At 42.3% G+C, this 16,525-nt stretch overlaps 2 protein-coding genes and 1 non-coding gene across 3 annotated transcripts; 2 read left to right on the forward strand and 1 right to left on the reverse strand.

Moving 5' to 3' along the window:
* Window positions 1-933: 933 nt before the first annotated feature.
* LOC118364637 (U7 small nuclear RNA) lies at window positions 934-989 on the reverse strand. Its single transcript, XR_004821629.1, has one exon. It is a non-coding gene; the product is annotated as a U7 small nuclear RNA (small nuclear RNA).
* A 642-nt stretch (window positions 990-1,631) lies between these two features.
* On the forward strand, window positions 1,632-6,466 carry LOC118364250 (triosephosphate isomerase B-like). The gene is made up of 7 exons (XM_035745633.2): window positions 1,632-1,830; window positions 3,831-3,954; window positions 4,124-4,208; window positions 4,506-4,638; window positions 5,136-5,221; window positions 5,486-5,573; window positions 5,786-6,466. Exons 1-7 carry the CDS (start codon window positions 1,722-1,724, stop codon window positions 5,902-5,904), a joined length of 744 nt encoding a protein of 247 aa, XP_035601526.1. The 5' UTR covers window positions 1,632-1,721; the 3' UTR covers window positions 5,905-6,466.
* Window positions 6,467-13,146: 6,680 nt separating this feature from the next.
* Window positions 13,147-15,274, forward strand: LOC118364251 (zinc finger protein 45-like). The gene is made up of 2 exons (XM_035745634.2): window positions 13,147-13,410; window positions 13,865-15,274. Exons 1-2 carry the CDS (start codon window positions 13,203-13,205, stop codon window positions 14,578-14,580), a joined length of 924 nt encoding a protein of 307 aa, XP_035601527.1. The 5' UTR covers window positions 13,147-13,202; the 3' UTR covers window positions 14,581-15,274.
* Window positions 15,275-16,525: the final 1,251 nt, after the last annotated feature.

Genomic DNA, 16,525 nt, shown 5'->3' on the forward strand with positions numbered 1-16,525 from the left:
GGTGTAAAATCCCCCCCGTGTGGCATTAGTTGGGAATTACGTGTTTGCCGAGGTAAGTGCATGCACCACCAGGTTTGTTTTCCCCAATGGTTAAAGGCCCACTCTTTAATTCGAAAAACAACAAAACGTTATCCCGCCACATGGTTTTAAACTGAGGGATAAGGCTGGACACTTAAATTCATAGATTGAGCAATGTATGGTGCTGACAGCCCCATGACATGAGGTCAACAACATTGCCGTTTTAACTTGAATTTGAAGCTGTAGTTTGAGACATTTATAATTGATATTCTTCAAGAATTAGTAGCCATTATAATTACAGATTAACACCACAACTGTGTCATAAGTGGGATAGGGATGACCTGTAAGGGCCATCGAAAGCATGGACCTACATCAGGATTTAAAAAAATAGTATTTAAACTTCATTTAACTAGGCAAGTCAGTTAATAAGAACACATTATTATTTACAATGGCCTAACCATCCAAACCCCACCCCTAACGACGCCGGAGAAATTGTGCCCACCCTATGGGACTCCTGATCACTGCCAGTTGTGATTACAACCCTGGATCGAAACCGGGTCTGTAGTGACGCATCTAGCATGGCGATGCAGTGTCTTAGACAGCTGCACCACTCAGGATTTCATAACATACATAGTGAATGATTGATTCCAAATTATAAACCTGGTGGATCGAGCCCTGAATGATGATTGGCTGACAGCCTTGGCACGGTATATCAGACTAATACCAGGGGTATTACAACATTTAGTACTACTCTAATTACTTTGGTAACCCGTTTCTAATAGCAATAACGCACCTCTGAGGTTTGTTGTATATGGCCACTTTCCCACAACCCCTCTGGTCTTTTTGCGCAAATCTACACTCTCCTTCAACCTGTAACAGAAGAGACAAATGTTTCATTTACTTTATACAGAGTTCAGGGGCTTCTTCAATTGAAGACGCCTACTTGACAAATACTAAAAGAGCAAATTTTCCATAATCTCTTGAAGGTCACAAGCGCTCTTGTAAATTTACAGTGAGTGTTTGTGTCAGAGTTAGCTCCTATCAGGCGTACAAAAAAATATGTTTAAGTTATTAACATATTATGTGACAAATATGTTGTAATGTTACTCAAGATGGCTTGCTTTGTTGTTTAAAAAAAATGTTATTTTAAGTCAGATTGCGGGAAATATAAGGCGAAATGCATTTTGGGTATGCAAAGTAAAAGCTAGAATGCTAGCCAATCAAAGCGCTGAATTCTCTCAGCTTTCTTGCGTGAGAATGGATTCGTTCAATTTAGCAGGCCCCGCTCGCCGTCTGATCGGAATGGCCATTTTATTTGAGATAGCCGGACATTTTTTCAGTGGGTGCTCTGTGGGAATGTTCGACATGTTTTCAATGTATTTCATCCCCATGTACTGAAACATTAATATTATTTTCACGCTTAAAATAAAGATAGCTTAATTTGAAGAACATCCATTTAAAAAAAAAATGTTGCCTGTACTCTTTATTCTACTGAAATACAAGGCTAACATTGTACATAAGGAAACGCTATTATGGGCGTGTCTCTGTAAACCAATAGAACAAACTGAGAGGTTGGGTTACGTGGCCCATGATGATAAATACAGTGATTTGCGCCGGGGTCGTTGCTCTTCTCCCCGAAGTAGGTCCGCCTGATAAGAATCCAGCTCAGTTCTAAGGCCGAGAAACAACCTTATACTGCAATTATGTCCAGAAAATTCTTCGTTGGTGGTAACTGGAAGATGAATGGCGACAAGGCAAGCCTTGGCGAACTCATCAAAACCCTGAACTCTGCCAAGCTCGACCCCAACACCGGTGCGTGGTTCTGTGTGGCTTCTGTGCTTTTAATGTCTGACTCGTGTAGTAGGCTTAGAGTTGATCTTTGAAACGGTGTAACTTGTCGCATTGGGTTCCTGGTGTAGCCTATCCATTTGCATTGACAGTCGCTCCGCACACTTGCATTGTGAAATTAGACTTTTTTGTAAGGTAAATTGTTTTAGCTCTCCATCAAGAGAAGGGGGAAAAAGCGTGAAACAAAGGTTAGGGAAGGTCATTTTTTTTTGGTATCAGTGCACGAATCAATGGGTGGCAAGCCAAGCTATACTCCGGCAGGTCACGTTTCATTGCAATTTTTACAATTGTTTTAAATTATAGGATACCCTGACACTAATGTTTACATAATTATGATGCGATGGTGACAATTTGTGGAGAATACAATGCAGAATACAATGGCATATGCTGTTTTGGTACTGAAGCCCCCTATAATAATTTGTAACCGGAGAACTCCATTGTGTCAAGGGATTTTTAACCAGTATTTTAAACTGAACTAGGATAGAAGAACATGACTTGCTAAATGGATTTTCGTTGACAGTGGGCGTACGGAACGAACAGCACGTAGCCACAACAGTCTGTCTGGCGCAAGCGAGGGGCGGAATGTCTGGTTTGTTCTTTGATGCATTATAATGATCCATCCGATCGCGAGCCCTGTTTTAATATAACTACCAGGAGGACCAAGGGTGGATATCATTGCACCATCACAATACTGTAATTTAGAAATGCATATTCTACCGTTAGACCCGAATTAATTTATGCGCAACATACTAATTGTGTTAACCAATAAAGTAGAGTTCCCCACTCCGCCAGAAAGAATGGCGGAAACGCCAACATCGCGCATTTCCAAATTGCCACAGAGGCGTATGCCCTGATCCCATGTTTGCATTTGAACACACAGGTTCAAGAACAGGCTACAAGTACTTAGTCAGGTTTTGTGTCGTTTTTGTAGGATACATGGGCGTTATCTGCTGCGCCTCGGAGTGCGCCGAAGGACAAGTTATGTCCGTGTAGTAACCTAAATATGTTTACAGCCTCGGACTTTACCCCACAGAAAGAGCCACCCCTCACAACTCTAGCTAATCTACACCGTACAAATTTACTGACGCGTGAAACCGGACGCTGCATGGGCCAGCAGCAGACGACTGAAGCTCGCGTATTGCTTTTCCCACGTCTCTTTCTAGAAATGTAAAGTCAATGGTAAGTCACTTCTTCCCTAGGCTATTTTTATGAACCTGCAGAGTATTAAAAAAAAAGTATCCTGTGGTTGACCTTTAAATTTAAGGTCCAGTTCGACCCCAGCAGAATTTTACCACATGAGTGACCTTTGTGAGCTGAGTTCTAGTGACCTTTTGGAGGTTGAACTAGGACCTTTTTGCAGTGGGGGACTGACTCTTGGCAGGGATAAATGACCTTTGCAGAGGGAATAGTGACTGTGTGGGTTTAATATAGACACACTTAACCCCAAGATATAGTTACAGTGCTAATGTCAGTGTCTGGCCTACTGTACCCCACAACACTGGGGATATCCCACTTGTACAGTGTGTACTAATGCGGCAGACTCTGGTATTGGACTGTATAACCAACACGGGCTCAAATAGGCCTAATCATTCTGATCGATAGGCCTTGTTTTGTTCACTTAAGTGAATAGTAGAGTGAGTCACAACATGGAGTTGTCACCACTCGAAGGAACGGATACTAGATGTCACCGACAATCGCTGTGTGCACTTCCTATTTCAGTTTCTAAAAAATATTACTGTTTCATGGGCGTCGATGTAAGCATCAAGGAACAAATCTTAACTTCCGCTTAGAATTTTCACTTAGTCTCACACATTGACATCATTGCATGACTAAGTGAAAAAATTCAACTGAAGTGGAATTTAGGATTTCACCTCTAAGAATATTAACTGGTCGGTCTGTTATTCCAACCCAGAGAATAGTGGTCAGTGCATGACCGTGTTGGTTCTCTCTCCCTCTGCTTGCAGAGGTGGTCTGCGGCGCCCCGTCAATCTACCTTGATTTCGCCAGGGCCAAGCTGGACCCTAAGATCGGAGTGGCCGCTCAGAACTGCTACAAGGTCAAGGGGGGTGCCTTCACTGGGGAGATCAGGTAATGGACATGCCCTGTAACTGCGGATGCTAGTGTCTTCAGGACACTATTGCTTTACTGAACCAACCCTGCAGGCGGACTGTACTTTGTGTGCTAATCTCTTTTACTCACACGCTATTTCTTTTTCCGTTCTCTCACTTCCTTTATGGCCCCTCTCTCTCCTTCTCAGCCCTGCGATGATCAAGGACGTTGGCGTGCACTGGGTGATCCTGGGCCACTCTGAGAGGCGCTGGGTCTTTGGAGAGACTGATGAGGTAAATAGCTTATTTGGTCGAGTGCTGGTGTTTATGAATGTGTAGTCTCGGGAGGAGTCTCTGGAGGAGGCAGTAGACTACCACAAGAACAGGGCCGTGACACAGTATTGGATTAAGTCTCTTTCAACAGTGAATTGACCTTGAAAATGACAGAATTTGAGGAGCAGTGACAAATCTATGCGTCATCATTTTAATCTCCATTTTACACTCGAGGTGCTCTTCAAGTAGAGGAAATGTGAAAAATATGACAATAAATGAACAACCTGTCTGATCGGATAACTGTTTGTGTCCTGACAGCTTATTGGTCAGAAGTGCGCCCACGCCCTGGAGAATGGCCTGGGTGTCATTGCCTGCATCGGTGAGAAGCTGGACGAGAGGGAAGCTGGCATCACAGAGAAGGTCATCAACGCACAGACGAAGCACTTCGCAGGTATTGTCACTGAAATCACTGCTTCATAATGAGTGTGTTACACAAAACCACAGATTCTGCTCAGGCGTGTATATATATATATATTCAGAGCCTGTAATCTGCGTGTTAGAGTGCTGATCTAGCATCAGTTTTACATATTTGAAAATGGGCCCTGAACTTTACAATGCACAGAGTTAAACATGTCAAGAACCATGACAATAATATATAACAGTCGTATAACCTGCAAAGGCCTCTTTGTAGTAGGCAATAAATTCCAAGTACTGTATATACCCTGTATTACTTTGTAGCGATTCTAACATTGTTGAATGTAGTAATACTACTGCTGCGTGAATACATCCTATTGTATTGGTACTTTCAGTGTGATTAATTAGTTTTCCTTTTCGTTAACAACTTGGTTACATCCAGCGTGTCCATGATGCCACCGTGTCCATTTTGAGTTCTCCTTTTTGATTCATGTGAATGCAGTACTTTATTCATTATGTCAATTCTGTTTGCAGACAACATTAAGGACTGGTCCAAGGTTGTTCTGGCCTATGAGCCCGTGTGGGCCATCGGCACCGGCAAGACCGCATCCCCCGCCCAGGTAAGCGTTTCTTCTATTGTCATCCATTACTATTGTATGACCGCAATGGAAAGAACCTGGGACGGATGGGGACGTGTGACTAAAAGCCTGAATCTCTTTATACTGCATATATTCAATCTGGACTAGAGCAGAATGTGTTGTCCATTTGAGATTCATCACTAAATCGAAGGCTAAAGTCAGAGCTTACTGGACTTTGAAATAAAACCATGAATATGGGTTCCAATCTCTTTTTTTTCCTTATCTTTTCTTATCTTTGTCTCTCAGGCCCAGGACGTTCATGACAAACTGAGGCAGTGGGTCAAGGCCCATGTGTCTGAGGCAGTAGCCAACTCTGTCAGGATAATCTATGGAGGTGAGACCAAACTCCTATGCTTCACGTTTAAACACACTTACGCTGTTTAACGCCACAACCACAAACTGGGATTAATAGGTTTTGTCATTGCATAGCTAATCTAACTCAAGTCAGGGGCATGCAGTGGTAGGAGCATACAGTGGTCTCTTCACCCCCACTCTGTCCCTCATCACTCCATTCCTCACTCATATCTGTCTGTTCTCTCTCCTCAGGTTCCGTGACAGGTGGCACCTGCAAGGAGCTGGGAGGCATGAAGGATGTGGATGGCTTCCTGGTTGGCGGCGCTGCACTCAAGCCAGAGTTCGTTGACATCATCAACGCCAAGCAATAAAAACCCTGAAGTGGTCAGACCATATTTGTCCATATTTGAGGCCAACTCCATTCAGACGAAACCTGAGCCATTATCCTCAAAACTCGGCAATTAGAACCCCCCCCTTAGCCTTTTTTAAAAATTCTATATATTTGTGATGTCTTTACCTCTTTCTTTTTTTTTTGGTTTAATGTTTCAAAGAAAAGGAACAGTTTGACACCCATACTATACAGCAGTGAAAGGTGTTAGTTCCACTGATTTTTTTTTTTTTTGTACTAGCCTCCACAACTGTTTTTTTTAAAGGGACTGTGCTTGACCACACCATCCTGGATGGAACAACAACCCATGCCTTTGAAAGTTTACAAACTTTTATGTATACAGTGTCAAAACTAGCAGTCAGATTCACTTGTCTTTGTACTATAGATGACTCTTTGTGTAATTTATGTTTTGGGTCTTATCCCTTCCCATAGAACACATGATCCGCTCTCTCATTGGCTACTCGGTCAAGAGGGAGGCGTCCATTACATGTCCACCATGTTTTGTTAGGGGGGGCTGACTGTTGTAATAAAAGGTTTAGAGACTAGTTGTGTCCTGTTTTTGTGTTATTGACACATGGCACATAATCTTTCACAGCATGATCTTGAATACTAGCAGGCTTCTTTCCTACCTTTGTGTAAAAGCCAGACAGACTACAGTCTCTGGGGGTGGTACTTTGGTAATGTGATGGCAAATTCCTGAGAATTAATGTAGATAAATGGTGCAATTCATATCATGTCCACTAGGCCATGCCCAATCACCAACATCTTCAAACAAAATGGATTATTTCTCTTCTGCACAGCATTCTTTGACAGTGGAGATGTTTCAAAAGGTCAAGCGCCATCCTCTTTTCCTATGTGGCTTCTTCTCTCCTTACCTTGAACTGTGAAGTAAAGTCACAGGGTAAGGGGGGAAAAAAAGCAAAGAATAGGAACACAGCCGTCTTCAGCATTCCCTACACAATGCTGAACTCCTTATGACAATCCCACCACGTACAAATCTGGCAACAGAGGCATGAATGAATCTACTTAATAAATATTGATGATTTGATTAGTGGGAAGTAAGGTTTGCAGACAGAACAGCATAGGAGGCTGCTGAGGGGAGGCTCATAATAATGGCTGCAATAGAGCAATTGGAATGGCGTCAAACACTTACAAACCACGTGTTTGTATTTGATACCATTCCACCCCAGTCATTACCGAGAGCCCCTTCTCCCAAATTAAGGTGCCACCAACCTCCTGTCCTTCACAACAGATATGCTCAACAGTTCTGCGCTGCTCCATGAAGAGCAAGAAGTATGAATGCCCTGACTTCTGCAGAGGCTGTATTACCGTAAATGTTGCCTGGATTGACGCATGCTGTAATGCAATTTGTATGATAAAATGAGACGTTTGCTCGGGCGTTGAACCCAGCCATGCATGCGGTAATACAAAGTGATAGGGACACGTATCTGACTCAATGCCTGCATGAGTGCCTCGCATTGTTACACATAAAAATATAGAATGGATATTTTGCCACCGCTATATGCAATGCGTGTAATTGGAAACTCACCAACTAATGTAGCTATTGATAGCTATGGTAAAAGGACCATTTTGCTGAGATGATGGCCAATTGATTGCCACATAACATATGAGGTGTAGGCAAAGCATGACCAACGATTTAGTTGCTGCAGGGTGAGTGTGGAATTATACCTAGTGTGGCTGCTGTGGTTGCAGCTCTAGTTCATATTACTTGAGAAAAGAGAAGTGAAACAGAATTTGGAAAAGGGTTGGTCCAAATTATAGTAATTTTTTGAACAGAAGTTTAAAACAATATGCACACACAGGAGGAAATCAAAATCCAAAACCACACCATAAAAAAAGCATCTCTGTATATAAAGCATGTTTTTTTGTAAAATAGTATGGTATTATACAACACATACAGAACTCACATTTTATTAATTCAGTCTGAGCAACACATCTGTCCAGTGAGGAAAAAATGATGAGGAGCAGAGCTTTCTGTGGTGGGAAATGTAGGAGTTGGTAATGTTCTCTAGTTGAACCGTAATTGGCTCAGTGTTCTGTCACTCGTGGGGACACTACATCACTGCAAAATCTACGGGAGGGCTAAAAAATTCAAGTCCATTGGGTGCTGCCATAGAATTACATTAGAAGGTCATTGGCCACAGATAAAATGACGTCAAATCACGTTATATCTACAGTAGCTTTGATTGGACTGATCATGTAAACTTCATACTTTCAACATTTTTGCTAGCAATCTAGCAGTTATCATCATGAATCAAGTCAACTATCTAATGGCAAATCCTTTTCATATGAAGACAAATGATAGATAAAACATATCGGTGCTCATTGGCCATTGGACATGGACATTACACAACAATTTGTAAATCACAAATTCAACAATGAGTGGTTTGGAAGTTCAAGAGAACTGGGAATTCGGGAGAAAGCGAGATCCGATTGGGAAAATACATTTTGAACGGTGATTCAACTCGTAATTCCGTGTCGGGAACTCAGGCCTCTTTCTAGAGCTCCGACCTGAAGATCACTAACATCGTGATGCAACTTTGTTTTTTTCAGAGTTCCCCGTTGTCTTGAAAGCACCATAAATCCAGAGAATGCCAGACTTTGATGACAACATTTTCCCATTTAGGACACAGCCACACCACCTTCCTGTTCAAGTGAGCACAACACAATAAGGAGAGTCCAGAAATGTCCTGTATGCTACTGCATAAATGATGCAATATGCCAGGGAGATAGTATTACTTTCATAGCTACATAAGTGTATGTTGTGTAGTAAGCTGTTAGTAGCCCATGTGCCTCACCGTAATAATTTGGTCCCTTTTACCCCCATAATTTAGCATACTGTTCTGACTTGGTGGTGCACATGTAGCCTATAGCCTGTTTTAGAGAAATGTCATTATTGAATATTGTAAGAGCTTTCATTGTCTGTTTATATGCCCCCTTTATTTATCCTACGATTCTGACTTGGTGTACAGGGAGAATACTGTAAGAATGACCCATGTTCTGAATTCTGTCGCTGTACATTTCAAAAGTGCTGAACAAATAGTTATATTGATTGTGTCAGTCCTAGCTCGCTCATGAATGTCTTAATCTAAATTATGCATTGCCTCTTATCCACTGTCGTCCCCTTATGCCGTAGTTACATCTCAATTGTCAGTAGAAACCACATTTGTTTAAGCAAGTCAGCCATATCAGCTATGTTTTTTTTAAAGGCGGTAAATGAGGCTGAATGAACTGTTTCGCAGTGGAAGGTATTGGGGCCGCTTTATGTAGGCCCTAACAGTTTGTGGGCACCGTTTGTCACCGTTATAGTCCAATTAATGTATTGTTTAGTGTTGTGTAGTGGCTTTGCTGGCATGAATCTAAACAATTTTTTTGAGTTTGCTCCATCAAGATTTCCAGTTGAAGTCTGAAGTTTACATACACCTTAGCCAAATACATTTAAACTCAGTTTTTCACAATTCCTGACATTTAATCCTAGTTAAAAGTCCCTGTCTTGGGTCAGTTAGGATCACCACTTTATTTTAAGAATGTGAAATGTCAGAATAATAGTAGAGAGAATTATTTATTTCAGCGTGTATTTCTTTCATCACATTCCCAGTGGGTCAGAAGTTTACCCACACTCAATTAGTATTTGGTAGCATTGCCTTTAAAATGTTTAACCTGGGTCAAACTTTTAGGGTAGCTTTCCACAAGCTTCCCAAAATAATTTGGGTGAATGTTGGCCCATTCCTCCTGACAGAGCTGGTGTAACAGAGTCAGGTTTGTCGGCCTCCTTGCTCGCACACACTTTTTCAGTTCTGCCCACAAATGTCCCTTTTTTACTCCAAACATAGCGATGGTCATTATGGCCAAACAGTTCTATTTTGGTTTCATCAGACCAGAGGACATTTCTCCAAAAAGTATGATCTTTGTCCTCATGTGCAGTTGCAAACCGTAGTCTGGCTTTTTTATGGCGGTTTTGGAGCAGTGGCTTCTTCCTTGCTGAGCGGTCTTTCAGGTGATGTCGATATAGGACTCGTTTTACTGTGGATATAGATACTTTTGTACCTGTTTCCTCCAGCATCTTCACAAGGTCCTTTGATGTTGTACTGGGATTGATTTGCACTTTTCGCACCAAAGAACGCATCTCCTCCTGAGTGGTGTGATGGCTGCGTGGTCCATTGGTGTTTATATTTGCGTACTATTGTTTGTACAGATGAACGTGGTATTTGGAAATTCAGGCATTTGGAAATTGCTCCCAAGGATGAATCAGACGTGTGGAGGTCTACAAGTTAGTTTGTTAACAAGACATTTGTGGAGTGGTTGAAAAACGAGTTTTAATGACTCCAACCTAAGTGAATGTAAACTTCCGACTTCAACTGTACATGCTAACATCGTTACTGATTATAATCAATGTGGGATGGCGCAAATCTTAGAGATGTAATTATGAAGCGCTCTTCTCCAGAGGGGAAACACGGAGCGGGGAACATGAAAATTCCAAGAAAACGATAAATGTTACCACAAACTTTGCGATGGAAAAGATATGCTGTTTCCTGGGAACAGAGGTTTTAAAGACGTTTTATTTTATATCTTCACAAGCCATGACCCTCCAGTCACCCTCGTGGGAGGGCAGCAAGATGCTGACGTCTTTCCCTTGAAGGATCTTGGTCTTCAGGCAGTTCGATAATATGGATCACCCCTCATAACGAGCCGTGCATCAACAGAGCCCAAGGTGCCAAGGAGGGACTGGATAGCCGCCAACACTGGGTCGCGTATAGGCAGCAGGAGCCCGGTGTAGACGGTGGACGTAGCCGGAGCGGCGGTGTTGCAGCGGAAGAACAAGGACCAGCCGGTTGTGTAGAATTGCAGGAAATAAACTTTAAACCTGCTAAATGGTCTCTCCACCAACAAGAGGGGTGTGAATAGTTTGGGTCATGAACAGTGATTGCGCAGGATGTTCCCCAATGCTGGATGGGTGACCTGAGTGAAAAAGTTTGGGAATCCCTGCTATATCGCACAGTAATAGGCTACCCATACTGTCAAATATTTGACATAAGCTACCAGTCTATTTACTGTGTTCTGTCATCTTTTGCAGTAATTATGTTACCGGCAAAGGACTGTGTCCGTTTCTGAAAGAAAAAAAAAATGGCAAATGGTTGTGCACCTGTTAGTGAACGTTTCAATGCAACATTGGGGGCTTTCCCCCCAATCTAAATATGATGGAATGCCCGTGAATTCTTAAACATTGTCCAGTCCAAACTACAACAAAAATGTACTTACTGTACTTACAGGAGCATAAATAGAGGCCTACTTCAATGTAAAACATAAACTGTTCACCTTTTAAATTTGAATGTATATTGTGCCATTGGCTTCCCTGAAAACAGGTACTGACAGGAGGAGAAATATGATTCTGTTAGAGGTGGTCACACTGGATGGGGATGGTGATGGAAGCTTTGGTGGTCCACACAATGAAGAAGCAGGTGTCCCTTCCAGTGATGTGGAGCTGACCTTATACCTGGTGCCAGCAAGACCCTCCCTCCCTGATATAGAAATCCTTCGACTTCACGGCCTCTTCAATGGTAAGGTCCCTTGCACCATAGGGACACTTGACCTCCACCACTACTGTGACCCCCCGGTGTGGCACCCAGGATCCCAGGATCCCAGACCCTGTGACCTAAAGCCCTGACTCCTGCATATCCATCCCTGTAGTCATTTGAATGCCTTGATGCCCTCCTCTTCATTATCTGTGGCCCACTTTACAGACAACAGCCCATCCAACGACTGATCTGAGGACTTTTTTTTTAGCAGCAACGGAGTTAAGCGCTTGGCTCTAACCACTGCTCCATAATTTCTGGCCGTCGACCTCCCTCTCCTCATAGTGTGCCAGTTGGGGTTGGTGCGCTGTCCAACTGTTGCCTGCCGTATAGCCTCCTACTGCTCCGCTGTGTAACGGCTGTCATCGGTGGAAGAAGAAGAGGACCAAGGGGCAGCGTGGTATTTGTCCATATCTTTTAATCAAGAACTTTAACACATAACAAAAAACAATAAACCGACAACCGAAAACAGTTCTGGCTGGTGCAGACACACAACAGAAAACAGAAAATATTCACCCACGAAACACAATAGAAAACAGGCTACCTAAATATGGTTCTCAATCAGGGACAACGATTGACAGCTGCCTCTGATTGAGAACCATACCAGGCCAAACACAGAAATAGCAAATTATAGAAAAACTAACATAGACAACCCACCCAACTCACGCCATGACCATACTAAAACAAAGACATAACAAAAGAACTAAGGTCAGAACGTGACACGCTGCCCCAGGTGCCCTTGTTTTTTAACAATGTCCGGTACAGACAGGGTGACAGGGAGGGAAGCTGTTGTTCTGGCTCAGGTTCCAGGAGACATGTCGTCCCACTGAACCTGCCCCGGAGACGGTTCCTTGGCCACTGAAGATCCTCCTGTGAGCTCTCGCGACAGAGGGTTGTTGTCTTCAACCGGGTTACAGATCTTCCACTGACTGCACCTGGTTGGGCACGGCTGTCTTCCTCAACTCGCATTCCACATCCATATGGCCGTTATTGTGAACCACTAAAATATGCTGTATGGCTAGGGCTGTTGCGGTGACCATATTACCGCCACACTGGCGGTCACGAGTCATGAAGGCAGTCAAATTCCATGTGACCATTTAGTCATGGTAATTAGGATTCTCAAAGCTCTGATGCTGCTGATGATCATTTAGTAGCCCACCAAACAAATTTAACCAATCTACACTCTTACATTAATCTTCTGTAATGTATTCTTTTTTATTTAACTTGGCAGGTCAGTTAAGAACAAATTCTTATTTACAATGACGGCCTACCCCGGCCAAACTCTAACCCACCTGTGCACCACCCTATGGGACTCCCAATCACGGCCAGTTGTGATACAGCCTGTAATCAAACCAGGGTCTGTCGTGACACCTCTAGTACTGGGATGCTGTGCCTTAGACCGCTGCGCCAATCAATCAATAGATTATAGATTTTCTCAAAATATGTTAAATAGCATAGTCTATATAGTTATAAACATGTATAGTTATATAGTTATTAAATACTTTTGTCTTTCTCTTAATTTTTTTCTGGGAGCATAAATTATTACTCTATCCAATTTCAATTTAATAATACAATTTTCATATCTTATTTCAATTTATCCCATTTCAGAGTGCACGACGGGACTTTTATTTAGAAAATCGTGAGAGAGAAACACGTGACCGGAAGTAAGAACCTCACTGTTTTGTTTATGTTACTTGGGGTAGCTACTCGACTAGCATTCCTCAAAATGTCAAAAATAGAGTTGCTGAGATTGTTTCTCAACGAAAGATTGACAGCTGCTGCTGATGAGATATTTGGAACAATTGAAAAGACAATTATAGAGTACCAGGAAGAAGTTTCCCGCACGAAAGAGGAGAACAGCCGTCTACGGGGGATGCTAAGGTTACAAAAAACAGGTTTGTGACCTTTTTACAACGCTTATGGGCACTAGCAACTTAGTTTATACAGCTTTGATATTACTGCATCTAGCTACTACAGATTGATGTGAAGCTCATTAATATCTGCCCTTCTGACTCAAATTGCATTGCCAGCATTGCCCCTTGGATTCTCAAGAACTAATTCAGATAGCTACCTGCATTCTACATGTTTTGTCAGACCCCCAAAAGATGCAGGTTTGCCTGGCCTGCTTCAACTCTGCATGCTCACTATGCTGTAGGTTTTACAAAAGTAAGAATCAAAAGACAATCTTGTGCATGGGGTGGGAGGACGCATAAGCCATGAGTGGCAGGTGTTCGAATCCCGGCTGTGGTTTGAATCCAGATTTGGCGTGTCTTTGTTTTCTACTTATTACTGCTTATATGTATTGCTTTCATCATGTAATTTGATATTTTTTCATCCATTCTCCCTCAGACCCCCAGCCGCTGACTGTCTCTGATGAGGATCTTCCCCCTGAACAGCAGCACTGTGAGCAGCAGTGGAGCCCTAGTCTGGAACCGGATGGTCCGGAGGCCACACAGATTAAAAAGGAGCAGGAGGAACTCCGGACCAGTCGGAGGGAAGTGCAACTCCAATGGCTAGAGTCTGGTACCAAAGACTTCACATTCAGTCCTTCCTGTTTGAAAAGTAACTATGATCCGATTCAGAACCCAACTCATTCATCGCATCTTCACCAAGTACAAAGTGAGGAAAGCAGAGAGAACCCAACTCATTCATCACATCTTGACCAAATACAAAGTGAGACAAACAGTGAGAACCCAAGTCAGTCCTCATACCTTCACCAAATAGAAAGCGAGGAAGACGGAGAGAACCCAGCAGCTCAGTCCTCATATCTTTACCAAATACAAAGTCAGGAAAACCGAGAGAAGCCATGGCAATGCCGTGTTTGTGACAAATGTTTCAGCAATATTCATCATCTGAAAGCGCACGTGAGGAGTCACACAGGGGAGAGACCATATAAGTGTCCTATATGTAGAAAATGCTTTATGACAACAAGCGCATTGAATAGGCATCAGACAATTCACACTGATGGAAAACCGTTTAGGTGTAATTATTGTGGCAAATCCTTCAAATGGATGAACTCCCTTGGAAGGCACATACGGATTACCCATGAGAGGGAGAATATATGACAGCACCTTGTGTGGGGAAAGGGCAACAGTTGTTATGAAAAAGTTACATCCTGATGCTTTTTATTATATTTCCATATAATATGCCATATGCTATTGCCATATAATTACACTATAACAAAATAGAACACTATGTTATGGTTAATTATAGGGGCGTCAGGGTAGCCTAGTGGTTAGAGCATTGGACTAGTAACCGGAATTTTGCAAGTTCAAATCCCCGAGCTGACAAGGTACAAATCTGTCATTCTGCCCCTGAACAGGCAGTTAACCCACTGTTCCTAGGCCGTCATTGAAAATAAGAATTTGTTCTTAACTGACTTGCCTAGTTAAATAAAGGTAAAATAAATAGGATATCTATGGCTATTTTGTGTGTGTTGTCTTTTACATGTTTGTAACCACTTTCCCAGGGACTGCAGATGGAAATATGTCTTGATCAATGTGCGTTGTCTTTGTCAAATAAATCAAATGAGGTCAAGATTTAGAGGCGTATCTTGCACCTGTCTGTGCATAAAGATTGTTTTTGTCATGTTCATATGGTGTAATGTCATGTCACATCTGTTTTGACCATTTCCTCCAGTGATCACAAGATCCAAAACATTTTCCATATGCCTACATTACTGTCCTTTTTTTTTTATACCTCAGTGATCTTTCTAATGTGCACACCTGATGGCAAAAAATAAATAATCAACACACCAAATCTGTTGCCATAGTCTTATCCCTACTTAGCTATTTGATGCCATTGAAAAAACATGTTCAATAATTAAAGCATGTAAATAATTCAGTCCGAGAACTAAGGAGATGTCACATGACTTAGATTTGAGACTGATGATTTGAAATGATCTGGCCAGGTTTTGTAACGTTTTGTCACTGCCTACTCATTTTGTGGCACTGTCTCCATGGATTAGGCTACTCTCCACGCACCCAGAGACAGTATCGCACTTCCAAAAAACTGATTGGCTAGTGATACGCATACTCGACCCTCTGGTTGGACCAGACAACTGTCAATCAACATGGATCTACAAATACGTATGGGGTGAAGTTGGAACATATTCTGGCGAATTAATTACGATATTTGCCGAACTACATTGGACACCTTTCTCTAAATATATCTGGTTAACGTTAGCTCTATTCAGTCTGGGGGTGCGTGTGATTTATTAAAAGTGTAGTGGAATATCCCCCCAGCTTTTGTTATCCTTATTAGTCCATTAAATTAATTCATCAACAGCAGACACAGACTGATCTTTTTCCCTGCAGGATATTAATAATGTTATGTTTTATTTTCATTTTCTTCAGATTGTGTGGTTAGTTTGCTAGCATTATTCAGGGCGATGGTCGTGGCATTTTCCGTGTGAGTTAGATTTTCCTTGTGCTTTGCTAGTCTTTCAGAAGTTTTCCTTATCCAACCATTAATTAGGCAATGTTAAATTAGTCATATCTGAAACATCAGGCACGGACTGATATTTTATTTAGCCTTGTAGTGTATTTTTTTCTTGAGATTGTGTGGTTGGCATAAACTGCATAGCTCTTTTGGTGTGTTCATGCAATTTCGTGGCTGGGGGTAGTGTAATTTTCATATTGCAGGCTGGCTGGTAGCTGGGAGTAGCTTTATTGGAAATGTACAGGTGTAAGTCCTGCAATTTCTTTTTCCTAAATATTAAAGCATTCATTACTCATGCAAAAAAAACATAGAAATGTGGCGAACTACAGTTTTACTTGTGGGGTAGAGTGCCCTTGCACCAAAGCATCACTACTTGTTACACTACCCCGACCTCATCCTGCAATTTGGGCAAGGTCCCCCTGCTCAAGCCAGCGCATGTCCAGGCCCGTCTGAAGTTTGCCAATGACCATCTGGATGATCCAGAGGAGGAATTGGAGAAGGTCATGTGGTCTGATGAGACAAAAATAGAGCTTTTTGGTCTAAACTCCACTCGCCGTGTTTGGAGGAAGA

The sequence above is a fragment of the Oncorhynchus keta genome, chromosome 31 (assembly GCF_023373465.1).
Source record: "Oncorhynchus keta strain PuntledgeMale-10-30-2019 chromosome 31, Oket_V2, whole genome shotgun sequence".
NCBI classification, from domain to species: Eukaryota; Metazoa; Chordata; class Actinopteri; order Salmoniformes; family Salmonidae; genus Oncorhynchus; species Oncorhynchus keta.

What these genes read in the sequence shown, in the direction of transcription:
- LOC118364250 (XM_035745633.2), top strand. Translation starts at nt 1,722, where the DNA reads ATGTCCAGAAAATTCTTCGTTGGTGGTAACTGGAAGATGAATGGCGAC. An exon ending in CAAGCTCGACCCCAACACCG is followed by an intron (nt 1,831 to 3,830) that starts GTGCGTGGTTCT and finishes CTCTGCTTGCAG; the next exon opens with AGGTGGTCTGCGGCGCCCCG. An exon ending in GCCTTCACTGGGGAGATCAG is followed by an intron (nt 3,955 to 4,123) that starts GTAATGGACATG and finishes TCTCCTTCTCAG; the next exon opens with CCCTGCGATGATCAAGGACG.
- LOC118364251 (XM_035745634.2), top strand. Translation starts at nt 13,203, where the DNA reads ATGTTACTTGGGGTAGCTACTCGACTAGCATTCCTCAAAATGTCAAAA. An exon ending in GCTAAGGTTACAAAAAACAG is followed by an intron (nt 13,411 to 13,864) that starts GTTTGTGACCTT and finishes ATTCTCCCTCAG; the next exon opens with ACCCCCAGCCGCTGACTGTC.